The sequence below is a fragment of the Leuresthes tenuis genome, unplaced genomic scaffold (genome assembly GCF_036924035.1).
Source record: "Leuresthes tenuis unplaced genomic scaffold, fLeuTen1.0.hap1 SCAF_22, whole genome shotgun sequence".
NCBI classification, from domain to species: Eukaryota; Metazoa; Chordata; class Actinopteri; order Atheriniformes; family Atherinopsidae; genus Leuresthes; species Leuresthes tenuis.
In genome coordinates, this window is record NW_027325376.1 from 1,533,999 (window position 1) to 1,561,467 (window position 27,469).

General features: G+C 49.2%; 2 protein-coding genes across 4 annotated transcripts in view; one reads left to right on the forward strand and one right to left on the reverse strand.

The window, feature by feature from the left end:
• Nucleotides 1–424: 424 nt before the first annotated feature.
• LOC140281942 (PRELI domain-containing protein 1, mitochondrial-like) overlaps nt 425–27,469 on the forward strand; it is a 37,749-nt gene continuing 10,704 nt past the window's right edge. Inside the window, exons 1-4 of one of the 3 annotated variants that reach the window (XM_072376459.1) lie at nt 425–655; nt 1,305–3,796; nt 5,108–5,239; nt 6,838–9,114. In XM_072376459.1, the coding sequence (XP_072232560.1) occupies nt 566–655; nt 1,305–3,796; nt 5,108–5,239; nt 6,838–8,662 (4,539 nt within the window). In that variant the 5' untranslated portion in view covers nt 425–565 and the 3' untranslated portion in view covers nt 8,663–9,114. Of the gene's footprint in view, nt 656–1,304; nt 3,797–5,107; nt 5,240–6,837; nt 9,115–27,469 lie in introns of those variants that run through there. The other 2 variants (XM_072376460.1, XM_072376462.1) reach the window with 2 other exon arrangements.
• Nucleotides 15,385–27,214, reverse strand: LOC140281851 (uncharacterized). Its single transcript, XM_072376349.1, has 3 exons — nt 27,044–27,214; nt 21,994–23,034; nt 15,385–18,526 (listed from the first exon to the last, which is right to left on the reverse strand). Exons 1-3 carry the CDS (start codon nt 27,158–27,160, stop codon nt 18,479–18,481), a joined length of 1,206 nt encoding a protein of 401 aa, XP_072232450.1. The 5' UTR covers nt 27,161–27,214; the 3' UTR covers nt 15,385–18,478.

Consider the following 27,469-nt stretch of genomic DNA (forward strand, 5'->3'; position numbering starts at 1 on the left):
ATAATGACCTGAGTCATTGTGCCTAATAATAACATTTATTTTCTAAATAGCGTTGTCTTTATTTTAGTTTATAATTGTGATTTTGGAGTAAAAGTATTGTCTTTAACCATGATATCATGATAGCCAAAGTAAATAAAAACCAAATAATGAAATGGGGAACATTTCATTAATTTGATTCAAATATGATAATAAAACTGTGCACAATTACATTTTGCATTTATAGATAATTATTTTACCAGTTAGATAGATTAATGATAAGACGTGTGAAACAGATTAGAATCATGATTTGGCAGGAAAATGTCTAAAAATGACTCACATACATACAGTCCTCTGCAGTATCGTGATCGCGAGTGACTCATCTTATTTTTGAGGATCTTTGAGTAAAATAGGAAAAAAAAAGAAGCTCATTTTCCCGTCATGCACTGCGGCCTGTGTTATACTCCAGCTGAGAACAGCCTCGGTTCGGAAGGCACACGACATTAATGTCTCCGTTTCTAATGGCAGCCGGGCTCTAAACAAGTCAGGGCGGCGTTGCGTGGAAGAGCGATATCTCCATCAACGGTGAATGCCGCTCACGGCGCGGAATTCTTCTCGGAGAAGAAGGAAAAACCCGGATGAGGAGGTCCCGGAGCGACCCGGGGATTCCTCCGCTCAGGTCCGAGAAGCTAACGGTGTTAGCATGCTATGAACCTATGAAAGAAGCAGAAGCTTTAAAGTGTTTTGTCTCGGCCAGTGAGCCATGTTATCTGCCACAATAAATCGAATGTTTAAGAGCGTTTGTTGTTCATTTGGACTGTTGAAAAAATGTTTTTTAAAGACCGACAACAGTTGTTCTTAGCGGCCAGCTACATGCTAGCTGAGGGGTTATCATGCTAGTTTGGCAGGAGCGAGTATTGTCAGCAATAGCTTGAGTTTGAGTGTGACACTAGAGTTCAGCCACTACTAGACTGGAATTTCACTAGGAAGCCAAAAATCTGAGAAACGAAGGTTAAACAAAGGAGATTTGATGCAGTGCTGCAGCAGATGTGGCTTAAAAGGAGCATCAGGGAACTAAAACTAGTTCTTTCCCGTCAGGTACAGCTCATGTTGGGTAACTGGAGGAGGCTTAAAGTGTGAAGTTATGCAGTTAAAGCTGTCTCTTGCCCTTTAAATGTGGTCACGTGGCCACATTTATGATCATAACACCAACAGTGTTACACAGAATATAAACAAGTCGTGATTAGTTGAGTTTATAGACACATTAATGTGGATTTAAAACCCTAAACACTCATTTTTTTTTTAATTAATTTACTTTGCCTGCCCAGGTGATGGCGCCCACACGGATGAAGCTGCGTGTGCGTCGCCGTGACAACACGGCAGCAGCAGGTGCTTCAGGAGGTGGAGACGCAGAGAGAAGTCGGGAGAGCACCAGGAGCAGCAGCAGGAGGAAAAAAAACACCAAGAATGCAGCCACGGCCGCCGCCTCCTCGCCTCCCCCCACCTCCTCTGCCTCCGCCCGGGCGCTGATCGCGGCAGAGGAGGCGTCGCCCGACTCCAAGTGCCCGATCTGCCTGGACCGCTTCAACAACCTGGCGTACCTGGACCGCTGCCTGCACCGCTTCTGCTTCCCCTGCATCCAGGAGTGGTCGCACAACAAGGCCGAGTGTCCGCTCTGCAAGCAGCCCTTCGCCTCCATCCTGCACTCCGTCCGCGCCGAGGACGACTTCAAGGAGTACACGCTGCGGCCGCCGCCCGCCAACAGCAGCGTGGCCGCCACCGTGGCCATGGTGGCCGCCATGGCCTCGGCAGCGAGGAGCGACCACCACATGAGGCTGATGCTGAGGAGGCACCGGGTGGCAGACGGCGGCGAGACCGCCACGAGGAGGCGGAGGAGGGAGCGGGGGGGGAGGGGCAGGGGGGCGGAGGAGAGGGCGGGGGTGTGGGAGTGGTACCTCGACTCGCCTCCTCTTCCTCTCCCGCCTCTTCCTCACCATCCCGCCGTTTCTAACATCGTTGCTGAGGACAGCGAGGAGGGGGAGGTGCTGGAGGAGCAGAGGCTGCAAAGAGGGGTGGACTCCGTGGAGCGCGGCGTGATATTCGAGGGGCTAACGGGCCTTGGGGGGGCGGTGGCCCCGCTGCCCCCCAACGACCGGGCGTCACGCCGGCTCATGACACGTCTGGCGACGAGACAGCGGCTGCAGCGAGAAGGCGGGACCGTGCGGCGGCTGAGGGAAAGGGAGACGGTGGCGTTCCGCCGCGCCCTCTACCGCTGTGGCATACGAGTCCGTGGCGTTGCCGGCGTAAACGGTAACCAGGGGCAGCAGCGTGACATCACAGCCGACAGTTTCAGGCGGAACCCCGCCCACCTAAACAGACTCCGCCCCTGGCTGCGGCGGGAGCTCACAGTGCTGTATGGCGCTCACGGCTCGCTTGTGGACATAGTTCAGCGCATCATTATGGCGCGACTTGCCCGCCACGGCCTAGAGGAAACACCCACCATAGAAGAAGAGCTGCGACCCTTCCTATTGGCCCGCACCGAGCACTTCCTGCACGAGCTCGTCAGCTTCGCCCGCTCGCCGCTCAGCCTGGACAGCTACGACCTGCAGGCGGTGTACGAGCCGCTGGCGGCGGTCCTGGATCTGGACGGGCTGAGCAGCTCCTCCGACGGCAGCTCCGTCATCGCCATATCCGAGGGCGAGGAGGAGGAGCGGCGAGGAAGATCAGAGGAGAGGCTGTCAGGGAGGGCGGGCGGCACCGGCGACGACATCATCCAGACGGAAAGCTGCCTCAGCCAATCGGGTTGGGATGATGAGACTCCAGGCCCCTCCTACTCCACTGCCGAGCCCTCGTGTTCATTGGCGCCGCAGGCGTTCAGCCCCGCCCCTCAGGAGCCCGCCACTGAGGAGGGAGGAGAGAAGCGTGGCAAGGACGCGGAGGAGGAGTGTCTGATCGTTGGGTACAAGAAGCCGATCGCAGAGCGGACTCCTGAGCTGGTGCAGCTGTCCTCTGACACCGAGGAAGAGGAGGAGAAGAAGAAGAAGGAGGAGGAGCCACCTGAGAAGGCTCCTCCCCTTCCCACCGCTGCCCCTCCCCCCTACTTACCCACAATCCCTCCCTCCACGTCAGGTGTCTACAGCTTAGAGCAGGACGCAGAGCACAATAACAGCGAGGCGATGGAGTGGTCTTCACGTGCACGCTCGTGGTCGGGAAGCTCAGGGCGGAGCAGGAACTCCGTGTGCTCGCTGGGCGCGGCGACGCCCGAGCAGCGGCGGGACGGAAAGCAGCTCAGCAGCGAAGCGGCGAGAGAGAGGAGGAGGAAGAGGAGGAGGAGAGGGCGGGACCGGAGCGGCGACCAGCTGAGGAAGAGCGGCACGCTCTGCAACCCCAACCGCTCCATTTATCCCGCCATGATGCGCCGCCGCTCCCCCACGCCGCTCCCCTTCAGCGCCGACTCCGGCTCCTCGCTGCCGCCCAGCCCGCTCGACCCCGGCTGGGAGCTCCGCTGCGCCCAGGTCTCCCCCCTCACGTCCTCAGTCTCTTCACCTTCCCGCTCCTCATCCTCCTCCCCCCTCTGCTCCTCCCCGCAGCCGCCATCGCCACCGCCACGGACCCCGCCGACGCCCACGCTCTCCCCAAGTGAGCGCACTCACCACGGGGAGAAGCCGGGCGGAAAGAGGAAGTACAAGAGCCGCCACCTGGACAGCGACGCCAAGGACCCGGCGTGGAGGCCGAGCGCCAAGGAGAGGAGGCGGAGAGATGCAGGGAGGAGGAGGGGGAGACAGAGGAAGGAGGCGCACAGCAGCTTCGCAGGAGAAAGGTGAGAGCAGGCTCCTCCTCTTTGGTCACCTGTGTCACATGACCTGTTTCAGGAAACAATCCAGGAAGTTCGAGACTCCCGAAAGCAGTTAAGAAGGATTCAAGTCGACACGAGACGCTAAACCGCCAGAAAAACCGGCAAAAAAAGCAGAAAAACAGTCAGAAAAACTGAGAAAAACAGACAAAAAAACTGAGAAAAACAGACAAAAACAGTCAAGAAAACAGACAGAAAAACAGACAAAAACTGTCAGAAAAACAGACAAAAACAGTCAGAAAAACTGAGAAAAACTGTCAGAAAAACTGAGAAAAACAGACAAAAAAACTGAGAAAAACAGACAAAAACTGTCAGAAAAAACTCAGAAAAACAGACAAAAACTGTCAGAAAAACAGACAAAAACAGTCAGAAAAACTGAGAAAAACAGACAAAAACTGTCAGAAAAAACTCAGAAAAACAGACAGAAAAACTGTCAGAAAAACTGAGAAAAACAGACCAAAAAACAGACAAAAACTGTCAGAAAAAACTCAGAAAAACAGACAAAAACAGTCAAGAAAAACAGACAAAAACTGTCAGAAAAAACTCAGAAAAACAGTCAAGAAAACAGACAAAAACCGTCAGAAAAACAGTAAAAACAGTCAGAAAAAACTCAGAAAAACAGACAGAAAAACAGACAGAAAAACAGTCAAGAAAACAGACAGAAAAACAGACAAAAACAGTCAGAAAAACTGAGAAAAACACAAAAAAAACTCAAACAATGTCAGAAAAACTGTCATAAAAACAGTCAGAAAAACAGACATAAAAACAGACATAAAAACTGTCATAAAAACAGTCAGAAAAACAGACATAAAAACAGACAGGTTCTGTTCGGGGCAAATTCAAACGTTCAGACGTTTATTTTCTGCTCTGAAGCTTTCAGATAATTTCTGTCCCGCCCGTTTCCAACAGCTGTTTCTGACAGCTGTGTCTGGCAGCTGTTTCTAGCAGCTGTGTTTCCAACAGCTGTTTCTAGCAGCTGTTTCTGGCAGCTGTTTCTGGCTGCTGTGTCCAGATGTTTTCAAAGAAAAGTTCTGACTCTGCCGTTTTGTTGCTTCTGATGTGGGTAATTCCACCCGAACTCCCCTGCAGTCAGAACCCGTTGGAGCTCTGAACCGGTCCAGCCGGCCTTCCAGTAACACACCTGTGATGACATCACGGAGGGGTCATGTGACGCTGCGTCCTGTGTCTTATCATCAGGACGCTTGCTGTCATGAATCATCAAACCAAACCCTTTAATTCTGTTACCAACCAACTGGTTTTCTGTCCGTGGTTCTGCAGCAGCAGGAGGTCCAGAGAGGACCGGAGTCCCAGCGTGGAGATCATCTACGAGGGCACCATCCCCCCCAACGCCACGCAGCCTCCGACACACAAACGCCGCCGCAGACGCCACCGCAGGACGCAGCACAGCAGGTACGGTGATTCTACCAGCTTTATCCTGCAGGAAGCGAGCAGCTGGTAGATACCAGCCCACCAGCAGGGGGCGACCTCCCAAACAAAGGAGCTTCTTTTCCTTCTTTTGAATGTTGATTGGGTAAAATTTCACATTTTAATGTTGAAGTTCACCCACACAAAGTGATTAAAAGGGTGAAAAAGGGCCTCAGAACTCCAGATAATTTATTGCCTGATGACCCTAATGTTCCCCCAATTTTCCCCTTATTTTCCTCCTAATGTTCCCCTAATGTTCCCCCGATTTCCCCCTGATGTTCCCCCTGATGTTCCCCTTATGTTCCCCTAATGTTCCTCTTATGTTCCCCCTATGTCCCCCTGATGTTCCCCCTGATGTTCCCCCTGATGTTCCCCTTATGTTCCCCTAATGTTCCTCTTATGTTCCCCTAATGTTCCTCTTATGTTCCTCTTATGTTCCCCTAATGTTCCCCTAATTTTCCCCTAATGTTCCCCTTATGTTCCCCCTTATGTTCCCCTTATTTTCCCCCTGATGTTCCCCTGATGTTCCCCTTATTTTCCCCCTATGTTCCCCTCCTTTTGCCCTGATGTTCCCCTAATGTTCCCCTTATTTTCCCCCTATGTCCCCCTGATGTTCCCCTTATTTTCCCCTAATGTTCCCCCTATGTTCCCCTTATTTTCCCCCTATGTTCCCCTGATGTTCCCCTTATTTTCCCCTAATGTTCCCCCTATGTTCCCCTTATTTTCCCCCTATGTTCCCCTTATGTTCCCCTAATGTTCCCCCTATGTTCCCCTTATTTTCCCCCTTTGTTCCCCTTATTTTCCCCCTTTGTTCCCCTTATTTTCCCCCTTTGTTCCCCTTAGGTTCCCCCCATGTTCCCCCTGTGTTCCCCTATGTTCCCCCTGTGTTCCCCTGATGTTCCCCCTGTGTTCCCCTGATGTTCCCCCTGTGTTCCCCTGATGTTCCCCCTGTGTTCCCCTGATGTTCCCCCTGTGTTCCCCTTAGGTTCCCCCTATGTTTCCCTTAGGTTCCCCCTATGTTTCCCTTATTTTCCCCTAATGTTCCCCTTATTTTCCCCCGATGTTCCCCTGATGTTCCCCTTATTTTCCCCTAATGTTCCCCCTATTTTCCCCCTTTGTTCCCCTTAGGTTCCCCCCATGTTCCCCCTGTGTTCCCCTGATGTTCCCCCTATGTTTCCCTTATTTTCCCCTAATGTTCCCCCTATTTTCCCCCTTTGTTCCCCTGATGTTCCCCTGATGTTCCCCCTGTGTTCCCCTGATGTTCCCCCTATGTTTCCCTTATTTTCCCCTAATGTTCCCCTTATTTTCCCCCGATGTTCCCCTGATGTTCCCCTTATTTTCCCCTAATGTTCCCCCATGTTCCCCTTATTTTCCCCCGATGTTCCCCCTATGTTCCCCTTAGGTTCCCCCCATGTTCCCCTTATTTTCCCCCGATGTTCCCCCTATGTTCCCCTTATTTTCCCCCCATGTTCCCCCTATGTTCCCCCTATGTTCCCCTTATTTTCCCCTGATGTTCCCCCTGTGTTCCCCTGATGTTCCCCCTGATGTTCCCCTGATGGTTATTGGTTCTCTGTGTCTCTTAGCTCTCCGGTGATCATCACCCTGGACAGCGACAGCAGCCATGACGGCGTCCACATCAACAGAAACAGCGGCAGCAGCAGCCCGCTCAGCAGCCAGCAGACGGTCGACTTCTCAGACCTTCCTCCTCTCCCATTGGTGCACTCGGCTGGCGTGGGCGGGGCCTTGGATGCAGAACTCGGGGAGCTTCCTGTTGACATCCTGGACCAGGGATCCGAGGGGTCGGAGACGGAGCCGGCGGGCCCGTCCAAGGCAGCGGGTCGGATTAAAATCAGCAGCGACAACAGCGACGTGGACGTAGAAAACATGGAGGACAGCAGCTCGCTGATCAGAAGCGATGATGACAAAGCAGTGACCTCAAACCTACATGGACCAATCGCAGCGGCTAATGCCAAGGCGCCGGCTTTGGGAGAAAACGGCGGGGCTTGTGTGACCGTCAGTCGGGTTCAGAAAGAACTTCCTGAGGTGCCCTCGGACAGAAACCTGCTCGCCACCATCCTCAGTGACCTGAGTCAGATCGCTGCACCCAGGCGGGAGCTTCCCCCCAACTTTGAGGCGGCGTTCCCAGCCGAGGCCCGAAAAAGCAGTTCCGGTGGTCCATGTGAGGTCGAGCCGGCCCGTCACAACCAGAACAGCTGGCTGGCTGAGAGCAGACTCGGCCAGCCACAGAATCAGAGCGCCGTCACCTCGCCGCCTCCTCCGGAGCGAGCGCTGGAAGTCCGGGACGTCCCTCCTCTGCTCAGGCCGGCCAGTCCGGTCGGTTCCCACAGCAGAAACACTCCACCGCCATTAAAACACAAAGACGCTGGGAGCCCTCAGCGGCCCCACGTGTTCCCTGGAAACCCTCGCCGGTCCTCTGACGCTGACCCAGCCGGCGCCGACCCGTTTCTGCTCGGCCCCATCCCCCCCATTTCCACCCTGAAGAGACATTTCACCAACGCCTTGGCTCTGAGGGGAGAGCTGCCGTCCACCAGCAGCATGGCGGCCGCCGCCTTCGCCAACACGGCGCCGCCTGACCCCCACGCCGGGTCACAAACGAGCCGCTTCACACACTTCAGCTGTGACCGAGCCATGAACGCACCGTCACCCGCTGACCTGATTCCTGTGAACTCGTTGGGTTTCCTCTCGGCCGCGCCCGGCTGGCCCGCCGCGGGCCCCGACTCTACCTCCGGAGGCGGCAGAACTGCGAGTCCGGCCGACCTCCGTCCACCCGGCTGCTCTGCAGGTGGCGTTTTCTCAGGAGTGAACTCTGACACCACGCCTCCTCCTGCTGACTCCACCCCGGCCAGCATAATGAGCTCAGTGTCACCGAGGACCAGCTCGCCGCCCGCCGCCCTCCATCCTGAGGGTCCCACGCCTCCCGCCGCCCTCCATCCTGAGGGTCCCACGCCTCCCGCCGCCCTCCATCCTGAGGGTCCCACGCCTCCCGCCGCCCTCCATCCTGAGGGTCCCACGCCTCCCGCCGCCGCCCTCCATCCTGAGGGTCCCACGCCTCCCGCCGCCCTCCATCCTGAGGGTCCCACGCCTCCCGCCGCCCTCCTCTCCTCAGGACAGGTGGTCGGCCACCTGAACCACACAGCCTTACCCTCTCCTTCCGCCATATTGAACACCAAACGCAGCTCGCGGTCCGAACCGGGCCTCGAATCCCACTCCAAGCGTCTCCACCCTCACCTGCACAACCACTGTGAGCCCGGCTCCGCCCTGCGCCTCCACCCGGACTCTTACAGAGACAATCACATGGCGGCTGACCCCGGGTCAGCCCAGAACCGGCCCGGCCCGCCTGCTGACCCAGAATCTGCCACAGATCTCAAAGAAAGAAATGTTTTTTAAGCTGTTTTTCTACCTTCTGAAGTCATTTGTGTTCATCTGAAACGTGACCAAACCGACGGGTTTTTGGTTTCTCTGGAACATTTTAAGTGTGCTTTCAAATTATTTATATTTTCTTATTTACTAACATGTGAAATGATTTTAAAAAACATGCAGAAATGAGCTTAAGATGGAGAATAATTCAGGGACAAACAGCCAAAACGACTGCGTCTGTTAACTTAAAGGTTGATTTTCTGATGAAACGGGAGGACGTGACGCCCGGTTTTACGGCCTCTTATTCAGGATCATTGAACCCACCACGGCTCAGAATGAGTCCAGCTGCAGCTTGTTTTCTTGTTCTTCTAACTGACGGAGGTAAAAACACTGAAATGTGCTTAAAGGTTGGCATGTAAGTGAGCGCACGTGTTCACGTGTCCTGAATAAAGGTTTTGGTCAGAAAGTCGCTCTGCGTTTTGGTTTTCAACACAAACTGAACCTTTAATAACCCTTTTAATGCATTTTTTCTCCACTCTCTGCCCTGAAAGCATCCTGAACCCGAGGCGCCACAGTTCACATTTTTATTGGGCTTTCTTGGCGTCTGTGTCGCCATGACAACATGACATCGGTCACACATGCAGGGTTCAGTGGGTCCCACGTCTGGTCAGGGAGTCGAACATAAAAGTGTTTCTTCGATAAATGAAGACATAAAACAGTCGTTTTCTCCTCCAGCTGCTTCCTGGATTTACTTCTTCAAAGTTCTGCAGATGAACTCTGATGAGCTGAAAGTCATTTAAAGCATTTAAAGTGTATTTGTGTCCAGTTTGATCACTCAGCTGGAGTTTTAATGGTTATCGATCAGTTGATATTGAATGTTTTACCTTTAGAAGCTCAGTGCAGCCAACTGGAAGCTTAAGGACGTCAGAATGGAGGCAGCTGCGTTACGGTAAAGTTGGAGCTTTCTGTTCTGCACCGACAGGAGTCCGGAAACATCTATCGGTGTGTAAAAGTCCTTCAGCTAAAGCATCCAAACCGTTCCCAGATGAGAATATATGAGTCTTAAAGCTGCTTCAGCAGCGATAACAAACATTAAATCCATGTTAAATCTGTGAAAAACAGATGCAGTTTGTGTTCTCACCACCAGATGGAGCACTGAGAATACGTTTGTCCTCTTCCTCATCCCTCCTCCTCCTCCTCGCCCTTCACTTTCTCCTCCTCCTCCTCGCCGGCCCTCAGAAGCAGAAAACTGAGAGGGATAATGAGTCTCGAGGGAGCGATGGAGATGGAGACAGAGGCTCTGCTGCACTAATTAAGCCTATCAGGGTGCGATTAAATGGCTGTTAAACACACAGTCTGCGGTGGATCGGCGCCAAGTCCTGACTCCAGTCCGTGACAGCAGAGAGGCTGCAGAGGGGGACGAGAAACAATTATCTGGGAAGGAAACTTTAAGAACGAGCCGCTGGACAGCATCTGGAGAGGTGGAGCAGATTCTGTGTTCAGGGTTTAAAGGTGGAGCAGATTGTGTGTTCAGGGTTTAAAAGTGGAGCAGATTTCTAGGTTCAGGGTTTAAAGGTGGAGCAGATTCTGCGTTCAGGGTTTAAAGGTGGAGCAGATTCTGCGTTCAGGGTTTAAAGGTGGAGCAGATTCTGCGTTCAGGGTTTAAAGGTGGAGCAGATTCTGTGTTCGGGGTTTAAAGGTGGAGCAGATTCTGTGTTCGGGGTTTAAAGGTGGAGCAGATTCTGTGTTCGGGGTTTAAAGGTGGAGCAGATTCTGTGTTCGGGGTTTAAAGGTGGAGCAGATTCTGTGTTCAGGGTTTAAAGGTGGAGCAGATTCTGTGTTCAGGGTTTAAAGGTGGAGCAGATTCTGCGTTCAGGGTTTAAAGGTGGAGCAGATTCTGCGTTCAGGGTTTAAAGGTGGAGCAGATTCTGCGTTCAGGGTTTAAAGGTGGAGCAGATTCTGCGTTCAGGGTTTAAAGGTGGAGCAGATTCTGCGTTCAGGGTTTAAAGGTGGAGCAGATTCTGCGTTCAGGGTTTAAAGGTGGAGCAGATTTCTAGGTTCAGGGTTTAAAGGTGGAGCAGATTCTGCGTTCAGGGTTTAAAGGTGGAGCAGATTCTAGGTTCAGGGTTTAAAGGTGGAGCAGATTCTGTGTTCAGGGTTTAAAGGTGGAGCAGATTCTGTGTTCAGGGTTTAAAGGTGGAGCAGATTCTGTGTTCGGGGTTTAAAGGTGGAGCAGATTCTGTGTTCGGGGTTTAAAGGTGGAGCAGATTCTGTGTTCAGGGTTTAAAGGTGGAGCAGATTCTGTGTTCAGGGTTTAAAGGTGGAGCAGATTCTGTGTTCAGGGTTTAAAGGTGGAGCAGATTCTGTGTTCAGGGTTTAAAGGTGGAGCAGATTCTGTGTTCAGGGTTTAAAGGTGGAGCAGATTCTGTGTTCAGGGTTTAAAGGTGGAGCAGATTCTGTGTTCAGGGTTTAAAGGTGGAGCAGATTCTGTGTTCAGGGTTTAAAGGTGGAGCAGATTCTGTGTTCAGGGTTTAAAGGTGGAGCAGATTTCTAGGTTCAGGGTTTAAAGGTGGAGCAGATTCTGTGTTCAGGGTTTAAAGGTGGAGCAGATTCTGCGTTCAGGGTTTAAAGGTGGAGCAGATTCTGCGTTCAGGGTTTAAAGGTGGAGCAGATTCTGTGTTCGGGGTTTAAAGGTGGAGCAGATTCTGTGTTCGGGGTTTAAAGGTGGAGCAGATTCTGTGTTCGGGGTTTAAAGGTGGAGCAGATTCTGTGTTCAGGGTTTAAAGGTGGAGCAGATTCTGTGTTCGGGGTTTAAAGGTGGAGCAGATTCTGTGTTCAGGGTTTAAAGGTGGAGCAGATTCTGTGTTCAGGGTTTAAAGGTGGAGCAGATTCTGTGTTCACGGTTTAAAGGTGGAGCAGATTCTGTGTTCACGGTTTAAAGGTGGAGCAGATTCTGTGTTCGGGGTTTAAAGGTGGAGCAGATTCTGTGTTCAGGGTTTAAAGGTGGAGCAGATTCTGTGTTCAGGGTTTAAAGGTGGAGCAGATTCTGTGTTCAGGGTTTAAAGGTGGAGCAGATTCTGTGTTCAGGGTTTAAAGGTGGAGCAGATTCTGTGTTCACGGTTTAAAGGTGGAGCAGATTCTGTGTTCGGGGTTTAAAGGTGGAGCAGATTTCTAGGTTCAGGGTTTAAAGGTGGAGCAGATTCTGTGTTCAGGGTTTAAAGGTGGAGCAGATTTCTAGGTTCAGGGTTTAAAGGTGGAGCAGATTCTGCGTTCAGGGTTTAAATGTGGAGCAGATTCTGTGTTCGGGGTTTAAAGGTGGAGCAGATTCTGCGTTCAGGGTTTAAAGGTGGAGCAGATTCTGCGTTCAGGGTTTAAAGGTGGAGCAGATTTCTAGGTTCAGGGTTTAAAGGTGGAGCAGATTCTGCGTTCAGGGTTTAAAGGTGGAGCAGATTCTGCGTTCAGGGTTTAAAGGTGGAGCAGATTCTGTGTTCAGGGTTTAAAGGTGGAGCAGATTCTGTGTTCAGGGTTTAAAGGTGGAGCAGATTCTGTGTTCGGGGTTTAAAGGTGGAGCAGATTCTGTGTTCGGGGTTTAAAGGTGGAGCAGATTCTGTGTTCAGGGTTTAAAGGTGGAGCAGATTCTGTGTTCGGGGTTTAAAGGTGGAGCAGATTCTGTGTTCGGGGTTTAAAGGTGGAGTAGATTCTGTGTTCGGGGTTTAAAGGTGGAGCAGATTCTGTGTTCGGGGTTTAAAGGTGGAGCAGATTCTGTGTTCAGGGTTTAAAGGTGGAGCAGATTGTGTGTTCAGGGTTTAAAGGTGGAGCAGATTTCTAGGTTCAGGGTTTAAAGGTGGAGCAGATTTCTAGGTTCAGGGTTTAAAGGTGGAGCAGATTCTGTGTTCAGGGTTTAAAGGTGGAGCAGATTCTGTGTTCAGGGTTTAAAGGTGGAGCAGATTTCTAGGTTCAGGGTTTAAAGGTGGAGCAGATTCTGCGTTCAGGGTTTAAAGGTGGAGCAGATTCTGTGTTCGGGGTTTAAAGGTGGAGCAGATTCTGCGTTCAGGGTTTAAAGGTGGAGCAGATTCTGCGTTCAGGGTTTAAAGGTGGAGCAGATTTCTAGGTTCAGGGTTTAAAGGTGGAGCAGATTCTGCGTTCAGGGTTTAAAGGTGGAGCAGATTCTGCGTTCAGGGTTTAAAGGTGGAGCAGATTCTGTGTTCAGGGTTTAAAGGTGGAGCAGATTCTGTGTTCAGGGTTTAAAGGTGGAGCAGATTCTGTGTTCGGGGTTTAAAGGTGGAGCAGATTCTGTGTTCGGGGTTTAAAGGTGGAGCAGATTCTGTGTTCAGGGTTTAAAGGTGGAGCAGATTCTGTGTTCGGGGTTTAAAGGTGGAGCAGATTCTGTGTTCGGGGTTTAAAGGTGGAGTAGATTCTGTGTTCGGGGTTTAAAGGTGGAGCAGATTCTGTGTTCGGGGTTTAAAGGTGGAGCAGATTCTGTGTTCAGGGTTTAAAGGTGGAGCAGATTGTGTGTTCAGGGTTTAAAGGTGGAGCAGATTTCTAGGTTCAGGGTTTAAAGGTGGAGCAGATTCTGTGTTCAGGGTTTAAAGGTGGAGCAGATTCTGTGTTCGGGGTTTAAAGGTGGAGCAGATTCTGTGTTCGGGGTTTAAAGGTGAAGCAGATTCTGTGTTCAGGGTTTAAAGGTGGAGCAGATTTCTAGGTTCAGGGTTTAAAGGTGGAGCAGATTTCTAGGTTCAGGCTGTGAATGAATTCAGCTCAAAATAATGCAAATGCTGACTTTAAAGGTGACATATTCAGTGAAATCCCTTCTTCCTGCTCCTGGGAGCAGATATCAGTCTAAACTCCCCTCAAACACAACCCTGGGGTTCATTTAGTTCCCTTTCTTTGAAACGAGCCGTTCGGATTTTAGTTTTAAACATGCTCTCAGCTCTGTGGGTTGCTTTTGGTCAGGTGTTTAAAGGCAGAGGATCACCACCAACACCCGCCTCCTTTCAGGTTCAGACAGCTGCTGTGGCCATCGCCCCCCCCCTCTGCTGTATCCTGGTTCCACGGCTGAACTTTGAACTTTACGCTGACTCAGTTGGACGGCATCTTTAAAGCCGTTAGTGAGGTTCAGCTGAGCTGACCTTTGACCTTCTGGGTCTTACGGACACTTCCCAAACGTCTTAGAGCAGAGAGTTCTTTTGAAACCTAATCAAATTTAAACCATCTCCTCCTTTTAAATGTTTTCAGCCTTGAAAACACCAGAGAGAAGTGGAAGTTGTCATTATGTAGGAATAATTAAGCAGAATTACAACTAAAGCTGCATCTGTGGAGAAAACAGAGTAGAAAGAATGTATTTACTGTACAAAATGTGAGATTAAACTGACTCTCTTGTGTTTTCCACTGTGGGTCAAAAGAAAAGTCAAATATTCCTCAAGTTGAAGTTAATCCAGGCTTCAAATGAACTGTGAATCACATCATTTTGTATTTTATTCCAGCTTGTTTTGCTCCACATGTAACACCACATGCACAGCCACATGACTGCTGTCATGTTGAAGAAAAGACGCCCAGAAAATGTCACGTGACGATGAAGTAAAGCGGTGAGCAGCAGGGCTGGAGCCCAAAGATATGAGCTGCTGTATCTCAGCTCCTTTCTGGCAGTTTCAGGCCCCAGAATGTGAGCAACACAACATTTAAATTTAAATAACTTTCTTTATGAACATGTGCAGAAGCATTTTGTTCATGTGCTAAAACTTTCTTTAAGAAACTTTTCTTTGAGCACTCGCATGGATGCAGAAGTGTTGAAATGCACTCCATAATCAATCTTTTTGCTGTCCTTTTCCTCCAGGAAATGGATGTTTTATGGGTGGAATGAGCGCGATCGATTATTCCGACAGTGAGGAAGATTACACCCCAGAATCGGGTTTGAGGGACAGTGAACTCATTCTTTAGCTCTTGAGGTCTAATTCAGAGAAAATGAAGTGAGTATTTGGCTCCTTTCTCTGCTCTTTGGCTCCCCCTACAGGTGTGGCATATAACAGCTCCATAATAAGCGCGAATGAACCCTGCACACGCACAGCCGCCCGCGCACATGAATGCAGCGTCAGGTTGAAGGCAAACCAAAGCTGTGAACTGCGGTTTCAGGCCCGGGAACAGCCGAAGTGGCTTCAAACGAGTCCGAAGCTCAAGACTTTCGTGCCTTTAAGGTTCAAACTTCTCTGGTGCTGCTCTGAATGGCAGCAGAAGAAGAAGCGTGCTGGAGACGTCTCCCATAAATCTGCAGTTTTCGTCAGAAGCTCCATGCTTTGTGAGTTTCCATCACAGCGCCGGTTCCTCCCGTCAGTTTGGACTCGGCGCCGGTTCTGTGCCGCAGACTTCTGACTCTGGTAAACATCACATGTCACAGCTGTTTGTGTCAGAGCTGGGCTCCCCCCCCCCCCCTGCTGCTTTCAGGCCACGCCCACATTCTAGAACACTGGTGGTGGGCCATTGTTAGCGCAGTTGCCTGGCAACACGGTGCACCGTCGTCAGGGACAACCAGCCTCTCTGTCTGATAGCAACACCATTACGAGATGACGAGCCCACGCACACACCGACACACACGCAGCTTCCATCTTGTGGCAGAAAGATTTCACACAAACACAAGAAAACATATTGTTCATTTTCACGCCCGCTGCCGCCTTCACGCACATCATTACTCACGGCGCCGCATGATGCAATCACCTGACATCCCCCCCGTGTGCCACACACCCGCAGCTCGTCTTTGAAATGCTTTATTATAATTCAGCACATGAAGAGGTCACAGAGACAGATTACATGAGGAGGAGGACAGACTCACAGCGTCCTCATCTCGCCCAGCCCCAGAGGAAGAGGACGCTTTAAGTTCCCACAAAGAAGGAGGAGAACCTTTTCCTCGTAATACTCTGAAAATAAACCACTGCTGGTCAGCGGAAAGTGTCTCCAACACGTCTGCGGGTGCAGAAACGATGCTTTAAATTGAAAAGGTGAAGATATTTCAGCAGACGGGGGACGAAACACGCCGTTAATTCTCCGAATGTCTGGACAACTTTTGGAGTGGAACAAAGAGCCTCTTTGTGGGCTTTAAGGTCCCATTTGATGCATGTTTTCTGCCTGCAGTGCTGCTTTTCCACCTTAAATGTCTCCTATCAGTAAAGAGGTAAACGGTGGTTGGTTTTTACCTCGTTTTTGCCTCAGAGACGACTTAAGAAAACGTGTTTGAGTCAGAAATCTGACCCACAGACGTGTTGAAATGTTCTGATTTCTTCCAGTTCGGTTCTGTTCAGTCTCAGAATTCAGCTCAGACGGTCCAAAGGTTCCCTGTGAGTTCTACGGTTAAACTGGATGGTCCTGTTGGTCACCGCCTGGTACAACACGCATTTATACAAGAACAGAGAAACTGGTTCTGAACTCTCTTCGAGGTCCTGGTCAGGGTCTCACCAGCACAGGAATCTGAGCGTTTCCTTTGAAATAAAACCAGAGATTTAAGTCAGAAACCCTCTTGTGCAAACACCAACCTGCTTTAGGTCACATGAAACCAACTGGAAGTGTGACTGCGCCCTGAGAACAAACTCAATGAGATCTCACGACCCTTTAAGTCGGTAATGTTCACCGGTAAATGAATAAAAAATAAACACCGGATCAGTTCGGAACCATCGAGAGAGTTCAGGAGCAGCTCGTGTTGTACCAGCATGAACGGTAACAGTTAAATCAAGGTGCCTTTAAAGTTCTGAGGAGGAGGTAGACAGAAGAGACAGATAACAGTGATGTGGTAGTTGTAGTCCTACTGTGGGAAGTTGTAGTCCATAGTAACAGTCTTGGATCACTTCCTGCTGAGGTCAGTTTGTGCTTCCTCTGTGAGGTTCGCCTGTCGTTTGGTCAAACTGAAACCGTCTCCGTGGTGGAGTCCTGAATCTTCCTGGTTTGGCTACAATGGGCTTTGATAGGAAGAAGAGGAGAGGAGGAAGGATCGGGAGGCAGTTTTATCAGGGGGGGGGGCTGTGAGGTGGAGCCTTCACCTTTAATGACCTCCTGCAGCTCTCTGACAGCAGAAGCCTGTCAGGGTCAGGGTCCCGGGTCAGAATCAAGACATTTTCAAGGATCAGAAACCAGACAGATCTGATTGGCTCTGGCAGAACGCACTTTCTTTTGGTTCATAAAGTCAGCCTTTACTGGGATAATCCCAGCTCTCTGTCCAATGCAGGGCTGGTTAGTGACAGCCAGGTATAAGATGCATTTAACTAATTTAACTCATTTAACTCATGTGACTCATTTAAATCATTTAACTCATTTAACTCATGTGACTCATTTAACTCATTTAACTCATGTGACTCATGTGACTCATTTAACTCATTTAACTCATTTAACTCATGTGACTCATTTAACTCATTTAACTCATGTGACTCATTTAACTCATTTAACTCATTTAACTCATGTGACTCATTTAACTCATTTAACTCATTTAACTCATTTAACTCATGTGACTCATTTAACTCATTTAACTCATTTAACTCATGTGACTCATTTAACTCATTTAACTCATTTAACTCATGTGACTCATGTGACTCATTTAAATCATTTAACTCATTTGACTCATTTAACTCATGTGACTCATTTAAATCATTTAAATCATTTAACTCATGTGACTCATGTGACTCATGTGACTCAGCGCTACATTTCTGATCAGGCCAAAGGATGATTAATTTGGATTAAAGACATTTAGAGGTGAACTGATTGAACTTCTGACACATCGAACACCAGCAGCTTGTTCTTGGTCTTTGGCTCATCGAACGCGGGCGGTCCCGGTACGAGGATCCAACGGCGTCAGGATCCAACGGTCCGAGGATCCAACGCTGCCGGTGTTAAAGGACTATCACGGCCTTAGAAAAGGTTAAACAGCCTGACGTGACTTCAGGTCCATTTTCAGGTCTGTGGTTGGTTTCATTCCCAACACTTAAACGTTTAATTAGTTGTTTGATGTTAATCAAATCCAGTCAGCATTTATAAATCATACTTTCTGAGATTAGAACCTAAACTAAAATCTCATTACAATAACGGGGCGTCTGCTAAAAGCTGTTCTGAGGCGGTCTGCCCTGTTCTGATTGGTTAGATCAGGCCCCGCCCACTATACTTTCATTAGCTCTGTTAAAATGAAAAAACAGCATTTTAAATGTTTTCCATTAAATGGCAAACTCTAAAATACCAAAAAGTTTAATTACTGGGCAAAATATCGATGGTTTGGTAACATTTTATGTAAATTTTTAGGACTTTTAGGAAGATGTAAAAGTGACTGATTAACTGTAAGCTGATAATCAAACTGTTTCCCAGTTCAATGCGTTGTTCTACTGACAAATGCTTTCCTTTGATCCAAAAAAGTGCAAGTTTAGGAGCTACTGTTCGTGTAAATCGAGTTACAACAAGCTGATTCAGAGGTCTGAAACTAACTAGCTGCTAACTTTAGCCACCTGAGATGCTAACACGTAGAAAAATAGATCAGCAGGGTTCATCGCTTGCTAGTATGCGGACATCCTGTGAGCACCGGGTCATAATTTACCTGTAAATCACCTCAGAGAAAACAAACAGCTGCAGTATCCTCACATGCAGCCCTCCTCTGACCGAACTGCCCCTTCCTCCTCCTCCTCCTCCTCCTCTTTCCAGCGGACTTCCTGGTCCGGCTGAGGTTGAATTTGTGGGCTAAAACTGTCCTCCACGCAGGATGAAATCCTGCTGCAAAGCCTCCAGTTCAGTTCCAGAAGCTGTTGTCCTTCAGCTGAATCTTATTCAAGCTGGACCATCTGTGGTGGCGACTTCCTGTCAGGCTTCCAGCTCGTGGCGGAGGGAAGTCTAGAAGAACCAACGAAACGCTTCGCCGGTTGGGACAGAGGGCGGCCGCTGAGAAGGAGACAAAAAACAAGGTGTTTTTAAAGCTGGATAAGGTATTTTATTCTGGAGCTTCAGGGATCGGCCGCCTGAATAATTACCGTTAGCATTAGCTGTTGTTTATCAATGCGACGGCAGCTAAATGCGTAGCTCGTGTTGCATGCTAACATATTTACTGATGTGTCAGTTACATGAGACGTGCCCAGAGGGACACCTCAGCCTCTCGTTTAAAGGTGCTCCTGTGAGTGTTCAGTAACCTATTTACATCCCAAATCCAACGAGGTATGTTTACTGAATGTTAGGGGCGGGGTTTATTTTGGAATAAGCCCCGCCCCCTTTGGGCGCTTATGCTTTAATGCGCTTGTTTATCTTTGCTTTCAGGCTCTACAGGGATATGAGGCCCTAACTAATGTACTCTAAAGGTGTCAGGACAACAACAAACTACTTTAAACTGTGACGGTGCGTTCAGGTATCAGGTAAACGTATAACGTCAACGGAAAGATGCGAATTGGGGCACTTTTAGGCAACGCAAACACAATCTAGTTCAACGCTGAGATTCTTCTGACATCACAAAATTTATCCATAACGACTGAATAAAGAGAACAAACATAACACATCTATCTGTGATTCCTCCTGAGGCTGCACACGGTCTGTCAGCTGCTGGTTGTTCTGGTTACAGGTCGTAGGACTGGTAACCATGGTAACCAGGACTGTTGTCTGGTCTGCGTTTCTTTTTTCTTCATTTGCATTTTAATTTTGGTCTAAATTTTTGTTTTCATGTTGAATCATTTCCAGAAAAGGAGCTTAAAAACTTTCTCTCGTAGCATCGGAAATGATCGAAATGCACGGAGGAAACGATCAATAAAACCTTCAAGTGAAATAAAATCTAAGTAGTTTAACTCCGCTGAGCTACTTGCTTTACATTTTACTGCCTTTCTGCTCAGTTCTTAATGTTTAAGCAACACAAGCGGGACGTCATGAAGGCAGCTCTCTGGGGAAAACGATCACCTCGATACCTGATGGAGGTGTCAGCTGAGGCTCCGCCCCATTTTCAACCAGGTTTTTTAGGCTTTGAGCCTAAGACAGCTGCGATGTTTGGTGTCTCTTTGCATCGATTCAGTTCAGTTTAGTTTTATTTCTGTCACATAAACATCAACAAATGTCATCAGATACAGACCAATTCCAGCCAATTAATGGTGAGGCAGTCACCATGCAATCAAATTCAACACGATCAGCATCTAGCATCATTTAGAGTGATTTGCTTTGCTGTATATTTCCCTGTTTAGATGATCCTCCATTAACTTACTAACTTTAAACATTTAGTAAAGTCATAGAACTCCTCATTCATGGCGTTTTGTGTCAATGACGTCGTGTATAAGAAGGAGGGAGACCTAAAGAGGCCCTAAATGCACAGAATCCCTGTTTGTATTCTTTAGGTTTGTCAGGAAGCTTCCTCAGAGCGCTTTCATCTTTAAACCTGCAGCAGAAAACGCCACCGGTCTGGATCATGGTCTGTAAAACCACCTCAAACCCGAGATTTCAACAGGCTGCAGCTCAGAAACAGTCAGAGATCAAGGGGAAATGTTTAGTGTGACCACAGGTTTACGACATCACTGATGACATCACTGATGACATCACTGCATGGCGGTGCCTTGGATTCTGAACACAACGAAGCTGTTCAACTTATGATCTTTATCGTGTTTTTCTGCCATTTTATCCACATAAAAACAACAGAACTTCAGTGTCTGAGTGACCAAGAACTGCTGTTCATATCTGTCAGTTTCATCTGTTCATATCTGTCAGTTTCATCTGTTCTCAGAGAAATCCTCAGTTAGGGGGAGGGACAGCAGCTCAGCATCTGTCACATCTGTCTGCTCCACAGCCAACAGGCTCATCAAAGTGTCCCCCTCCCCATCGTCCATCAGAGCGGCTTCTTATCCGCTCGATTATTCAAAGAAATACTCGATTACCTAAATAATCATTTAGCATTCCTGGATTGGACTGAAAAACCAGCTGAAGTTTGCTTCTCTGAGGTCAAAGCAGCCGCCTCTGAGCTGGAGCTGCAGAGCTCCCTGAGCCGCCTTCAGAGGCCGCTCAGCGTTTGGTGGAATATTCCTTTAAAAGCAGCCCAATGAGCCTGAACGGATTTAGATTTGGAGCCGTGGTCAGTTTGTTCTGGACTCTGCAGGACTGATGTTCCTTCGGGGAGACGAGGCTTCCTGCAGAGCGAGGAACGACCCGGAGAGCTTTAAAGTTCATTACACAGAGTAAACTTTACGACTGGCTGTCAGGTCGACTTCAAAGGCAGCGAAAAAAGGGATGAGGCAAGAGTGTGAAACCACCTGCCAACACACACAGATGCACACCCCCCCCACACACAGGGCTGTCACTTGCCGTTAGCCTCCACAGGTCCAATTAGCGTGTAATTGAAGAAGATTATGGCTGGTAATTCACTGTCTTCCCAGCGCACACACGCCACGTTTTGGTGTGAGTGCAGACGAGGGAATAATTAGTGTTAGTTTGTAGAGATTCCCACAGGATGTGAGTGTGTGTGTGTAAGGGAGATATATGAAGTCATCAGTGGGGTCGAAAACTGGTGTCAATGAATTATTGATCGCCACTAATTCTTAGGGCAGTCGCACACATTCACAGAGACACGGGCGCAGAAACATAAATATTCTGCTTCCCTACACTCTGCCGGCTCCCTTTATCACTGTGAATCAGCGCAGGTTCGGTGTGTGTGTGTGTGTGTGTGTGTGTGTGTGTGCGCGCTGGCTGCCTGCCAGACCGCGGCAGGCAGCGAGCTCTCGCTTTTCACCACCCACCATCTGCACAGCACTCACTCTCACACACACTCAGCAGGGTTAGCGATGCCTTCCAGCTCACGCCTCACTGGCACTGATCTGGGTTGAGTGAGCCAGGACACACACACACGTGCACACGCACGTGCACGCCTGGTGTACACGAGCAGGGACACCCCATCCTCACCATCGCAGCTGAACCCTCACTGTCACCCTAAACCTGACCGTAACCTGATTCCAACGCTGACACTAATTTACAGGAAGTCCTCACGAGTCGGGCTGCGGTCCTCATAAAGAAGTAAAACAATTAAACACACACCTTTAAAACAACAAGAATCCGATGAATGTGTGTCTGAGTGTGTGTGTGTGTGTGTGTGCATGTGTGTGTGTGTGTGTGTGTGCGTGTGTGTGTGTGTGTCTGTGCGTGTGTGTGTGTGCGTGTCTGTGCGTGTGTGTGTGTGTGTGTGTGTGCGTGTGTGTCTGTGCGTGTGTGTGTGTGCGTGTGTGTGTGTGCGTGTGCGTGTGTGCGTGTGTGAGTGTGTGTGTGAGTGTGTGTGTGTGCGTGTGTGTGTGTTTGTGTCTGTGTGTGTGTGTGAGTGTGTGTGTGTGTGTGTGAGTGTGTTTGTGTCTGTGTGTGTGTGTGTGTGTGTGTGTGTGCATGTGCACGTGCACGCTCACCTCCAGCACCCCCCCTCCTCCCCCCGGCTTTTTCTTCAGCTCCTCGCACTTCCTGAACTTGCAGATCTGGTGACCCGTCTTCCTGTTGCGGCAGGAGGAGCAGACGCCGCAGTTGATCAGCCGCCTGCACGGGCCGCACACGCCGCACCGCTTCCTCTTCCGCTTGGCCACCGTCCCCGATGACGAAGACGACGACGATGACAGGGACACGCCGCCCGCCGTCACCCCCGACGATGAGGGCGAGGAGGAGGAGGGGCAGGGGGAGGAGTTGGCGTGTTGCTGGCAGTCCGTTAGCGCCCGCTGGCCGCCTGTCATCTGGAAGGCGCTGCTGGCGTCTGAGATCCCGCCCCCTGCCGACCCCATTGCCATGACGATGACCCCAGGGGGTAATCCTAACCCCCCCAGGAAGCTGCCACCCATCACCCCTCCCCCGTTGCAGCTCCCGCCCTCTGATAGGCCCATCATGTCTGCGTGGGTGTGTCCCTGCTTGTTCATGACGCCACAGTCGGCCCCGCTGCTGTAACCGGGGAGGAAGTTCCCGTTGCTAGGTGCCATGGGATGGTGATGTGCTGTTCCCTGCGTAACAGGAAGTGATGCCGTGTGTCCGTGTTTTTCAGCGCCGCCGCCTTCGTTGCCACCGCCGCCTCCCCCCCCTCCCGTGCCGCTGCTGCCCTGGTGCATGCTGGTACCGTGAGGGTGTGAGGAGGTCATGTGGCCCGGGGTTGCAGATGGATGGTGATGGTGGTGATGCGATGGCGCGGTCGCTACAGGTTTTGGTCGACCCCAAAACATGGCTGCCGGGTGGTTCATGTTCATGTTGTCATGGCAACCCCAGGGGCCTGTCGCCATGGCACCCAGCCTGGCAGCGGTGGGCGGGAAGATCGGAGCAGCGGCCGCCAAACGGGCCGCCAGTTTGGCGGACTGAGGGAAGTTTGTAACGTTCATGTTCATGTTGACGTTGGTCTTGTAGAAGCTGGCGATGGACGAGCGGTAGCGGTCCATCTCTGTGGTGTAGTCCAGCATCGGCGCCAGGCCCGACACCTGCGGCGAAAACCATCATCACCAATCATACTGATCAATACTGCCATTATCAATACATTCAATTCATTTCAGGGCTGGAGTTGAGCTGGAAACCTCAGGGATGCATTGAACTGAGGAGCTACGGGAGCTGCTGCTCTTTCCCAGGAATCTGCCCGATTTTCTTTGTGGTTCCCTGAAGATACGCCCGATTTTCTTTGTGGTTCCCTGAAGATACGCCTGATTTTCTTTGTGGTTCCCTGAAGATACGCCCGATTTTCTTTGTGGTTCCCTGAAGATACGCCCGATTTTCTTTGTGGTTCCCCGAAGATACGCCTGATTTTCTTTGTGGTTCCCTGAAGATACGCCTGATTTTCTTTGTGGTTCCCTGAAGATACGCCTGATTTTCTTTGTGGTTCCCTGAAGATACGCCTGATTTTCTTTGTGGTTCCCTGAAGATACGCCTGATTTTCTTTGTGGTTCCCCGAAGATACGCCCGATTTTCTTTGTGGTTCCCCGAAGATACGCCCGATTTTCTTTGTGGTTCCCCGAAGATACGCCCGATTTTCTTTGTGGTTCCCCGAAGATACGCCTGATTTTCTTTGTGGTTCCCCGAAGATACGCCCGATTTTCTTTGTGGTTCCCCGAAGATACGCCCGATTTTCTTTGTGGTTCCCCGAAGATACGCCCGATTTTCTTTGTGGTTCCCCGAAGATACGCCCGATTTTCTTTGTGGTTCCCTGAAGATACGCCCGATTTTCTTTGTGGTTCCCTGAAGATACGCCCGATTTTCTTTGTGGTTCCCTGAAGATACGCCTGATTTTCTTTGTGGTTCCCTGAAGATACGCCTGATTTTCATTTGTGGTTCCCTGAAGATACGCCTGATTTTCTTTGTGGTTCCCTGAAGATACGCCTGATTTTCTTTGTGGTTCCCTGAAGATACGCCTGATTTTCTTTGTGGTTCCCTGAAGATACGCCTGATTTTCTTTGTGGTTCCCTGAAGATACGCCCGATTTTCTTTGTGGTTCCCTGAAGATACGCCTGATTTTCTTTGTGGTTCCCTGAAGATACGCCTGATTTTCTTTGTGGTTCCCTGAAGATACGCCTGATTTTCTTTGTGGTTCCCTGAAGATACGCCCGATTTTCTTTGTGGTTCCCTGAAGATACGCCTGATTTTCTTTGTGGTTCCCTGAAGATACGCCTGATTTTCTTTGTGGTTCCCTGAAGATACGCCTGATTTTATTTGTGGTTCCCTGAAGATACGCCTGATTTTCTTTGTGGTTCCCTGAAGATACGCCTCATTTTCTTTGTGGTTCCCTGAAGATACGCCTGATTTTCTTTGTGGTTCCCTGAAGATACGCCTGATTTTCATTTGTGGTTCCCTGAAGATACGCCTGATTTTCTTTGTGGTTCCCTGAAGATACGCCTGATTTTCTTTGTGGTTCCCTGAAGATACGCCTGATTTTCTTTGTGGTTCCCTGAAGATACGCCTGATTTTCTTTGTGGTTCCCTGAAGATACGCCTGATTTTCTTTGTGGTTCCCTGAAGATACGCCTGATTTTCTTTGTGGTTCCCTGAAGATACGCCCGATTTTCTTTGTGGTTCCCTGAAGATACGCCTGATTTTCTTTGTGGTTCCCTGAAGATACGCCTGATTTTCTTTGTGGTTCCCTGAAGATACGCCTGATTTTCTTTGTGGTTCCCTGAAGATATGCCTGATTTTCTTTGTGGTTCCCTGAAGATACGCCTGATTTTCTTTGTGGTTCCCTGAAGATACGCCTGATTTTCTTTGTGGTTCCCTGAAGATACGCCTGATTTTCTTTGTGGTTCCCTGAAGATACGCCTCATTTTCTTTGTGGTTCCCTGAAGATACGCCTGATTTTCTTTGTGGTTCCCTGAAGATACGCCTCATTTTCTTTGTGGTTCCTTGAAGATACGCCTGATTTTCTTTGTGGTTCCCTGAAGATACGCCTGATTTTCTTTGTGGTTCCCTGAAGATACGCCTCATTTTCTTTGTGGTTCCCTGAAGATACGCCTGATTTTCTTTGTGGTTCCCTGAAGATACGCCTCATTTTCTTTGTGGTTCCTTGAAGATACGCCTGATTTTCTTTGTGGTTCCCTGAAGATACGCCTCATTTTCTTTGTGGTTCCCTGAAGATACGCCTGATTTTCTTTGTGGTTCCCTGAAGATACGCCTGATTTTCTTTGTGGTTCCCTGAAGATACGCTTCTCACGACTAAACTCTGGCTCTACGTTAAAGTCTCTTGAAAGCATGCGATCGGTTTCTTTTTGGAAACCAAACTTTGTGTCTTTAAAAGGAAACCTGTTGCTTGTTGCTTTTAAAAACTAAATCGATCGAACACTTTAACCACTTCTCTTCACTTTAACCACTTCTCTACGTCCCGAACCACAGCAGCTGTCCTGCCTGTTGGTGCCTCTGTCTTCAGCTCTGAATCCATCATGAGTTCACCTGCTGATCTCTACCTCTACCAGCCTTTTCATGGCTTCTTTTCTGACAACAGCTGGCTATAGTGGTTCTGGTTCAGATCTGGTTCTGGTTCAGGTTCAGATCTGGTTCTGGTTCAGATCTGGTTCAGATCTGGTTCTGGTTCAGATCTGGTTCAGGTTCAGATCTGGTTCTGGTTCAGATCTGGTTCTGGTTCTGGTTCAGATCTGGTTCTGGTTCAGATCTGGTTCAGATCTGGTTCTGGTTCAGATCTGGTTCTGGTTCTGGTTCAGATCTGGTTCTGGTTCAGATCTGGTTCAGGTTCAGGTTCAGGTTCAGATCTGGTTCTGGTTCAGATCTGGTTCTGGTTCAGATCTGGTCCGACAGCCAGTTTTAAGTTGATTCTACAAAGAACCTGATTCCCCTCTGGTGTACTCTGGGTTTCTGTGGGAGATCCACGGTGCAGAGAGACAGAGTTTAACCACATATTGTTTTAAATAAAGAGTTTTTGGAGGTGTTTCTGAACTCTGGTTCACTGGGATCTATAAGAACCAACAGATTCTGTTGCTAAATAACATCATTTATGACATAATGTTGTTTCTGAATGCTGCAGTTTTTCTAAATGCTGCTACAGACAGGATTCAGACGTGCTGTTTCAGTCAATAAGAGCCAGCAGCCAGCCCCCCCCCCAGAAGAGTTCACCCTTTAAGCACCAAGGTTTTCATCAAGAAAACATTTTCACATCAAGATTTCAAAAGTTATGATCTTTTTGGCATTTTATCCACATGAAAACAATAGAAGGATGTCAGTAGCCATTTATTTAGTATAAAACAGAGGAGCTAATGAACGGCACCGATACGCCGTTTCTTTAGTGCTTAAATATCGATGTTTGCGATCTGTTTTAGGATCGATACTCTATTAAAACTGCACTAATTTCGTTTCTTTCTCAACGCAGAACATCGTTATTTCGCTGTTTACGGGACTAACTTACATCTCCTGCCTGTGAGGGGAACTAAAATCTAAAAGTCTTTTAACACTTTTGTAAAAAGAATCGGTAAAAATCACCTTTGGTTTGACTTTTTGGGATCGGATCAGAATGAAATAAGAGGCATCACTAATTTTCTTTCATTCACTTTACTTTTATAGATTTACTGGAACATTTTCGAAGGGAAGAGCCCTTAATCTGGGCCATAATTTAAATAAAACCCGTCCAGCAGCAGCAGTAGAGATGTGATGGGATTTTATCGGACCCGTTTTATTTCTCCCACAGTTCTGCAGCGCTGGGACTTCAGGGGTTCATGCTGCTGTAGCACCAGCTGTTTGGGGGCTGGAGCCACGGCCTGGTTCTGAGTTAGCTTTGGACCAGCACCGGAACCTCTTTGGTGGAAAAAGCCCTGAGTAGTAACAATGAACTGAAACATAGAGCGAACTCCAGGAACTTCCCCACAGTTTGAGCGCGTAAATCTTCCTGAAAAGTCCAGAGGTGAGCAGAACCAGTGGGTTTTGGACTCATTTAGTCCGGTTCTGAGCTGCTTGTTTTGTAAGGAAAGGCGGACCTGCAGAAAGCTTCAGTCACACAGAGACTCACCTGCCCCTGGCCGCCATAACCATGATGGTTCGGGTGATGATGCGAGGGGGCGGAGCTTCTCTGGAGCATGGAGGAGAGGTCGCTCTCCACACACACGCCACTCGTCATGCCCGCCATGACCTCACACACACGTTCGCTCAGTCAGCAGTTAGCTCGGTGCGGTCGCCACGTTTCTCTCTGCGAACGAAAAGACAGACAAGAAAAAATGTCAGGTCAAAGGTCACAACCACGGGTTTCATGTTGCTAAGCGATAGCTTCGCATCTCTGTGGCTTTCCTCTCCTGTTGAACTAAAAATTAACTTCAATAGAACCTTCAGCTGAAACTGGACAGAGAAAACATCAAAAACAGGACATTTGATGAACAGAACCATGAACAGAACCAGATGACATCACAGAGCCGGTTCTCTGTGCTCTTTGGTGCCATTT

Coding starts and splice junctions, on each gene's coding strand:
- LOC140281851 (XM_072376349.1), bottom strand. CDS start 27,160: ATGGCGGGCATGACGAGTGGCGTGTGTGTGGAGAGCGACCTCTCCTCC. Junction 23,035..27,043: donor GTTATGGCGGCCAGGGGCAG/GTGAGTCTCTGT, acceptor TTTTCGCCGCAG/GTGTCGGGCCTGGCGCCGAT. Junction 18,527..21,993: donor GAGGAGGGGGGGTGCTGGAG/GTGAGCGTGCAC, acceptor TCTCCTTCTCAG/CGGCCGCCCTCTGTCCCAAC.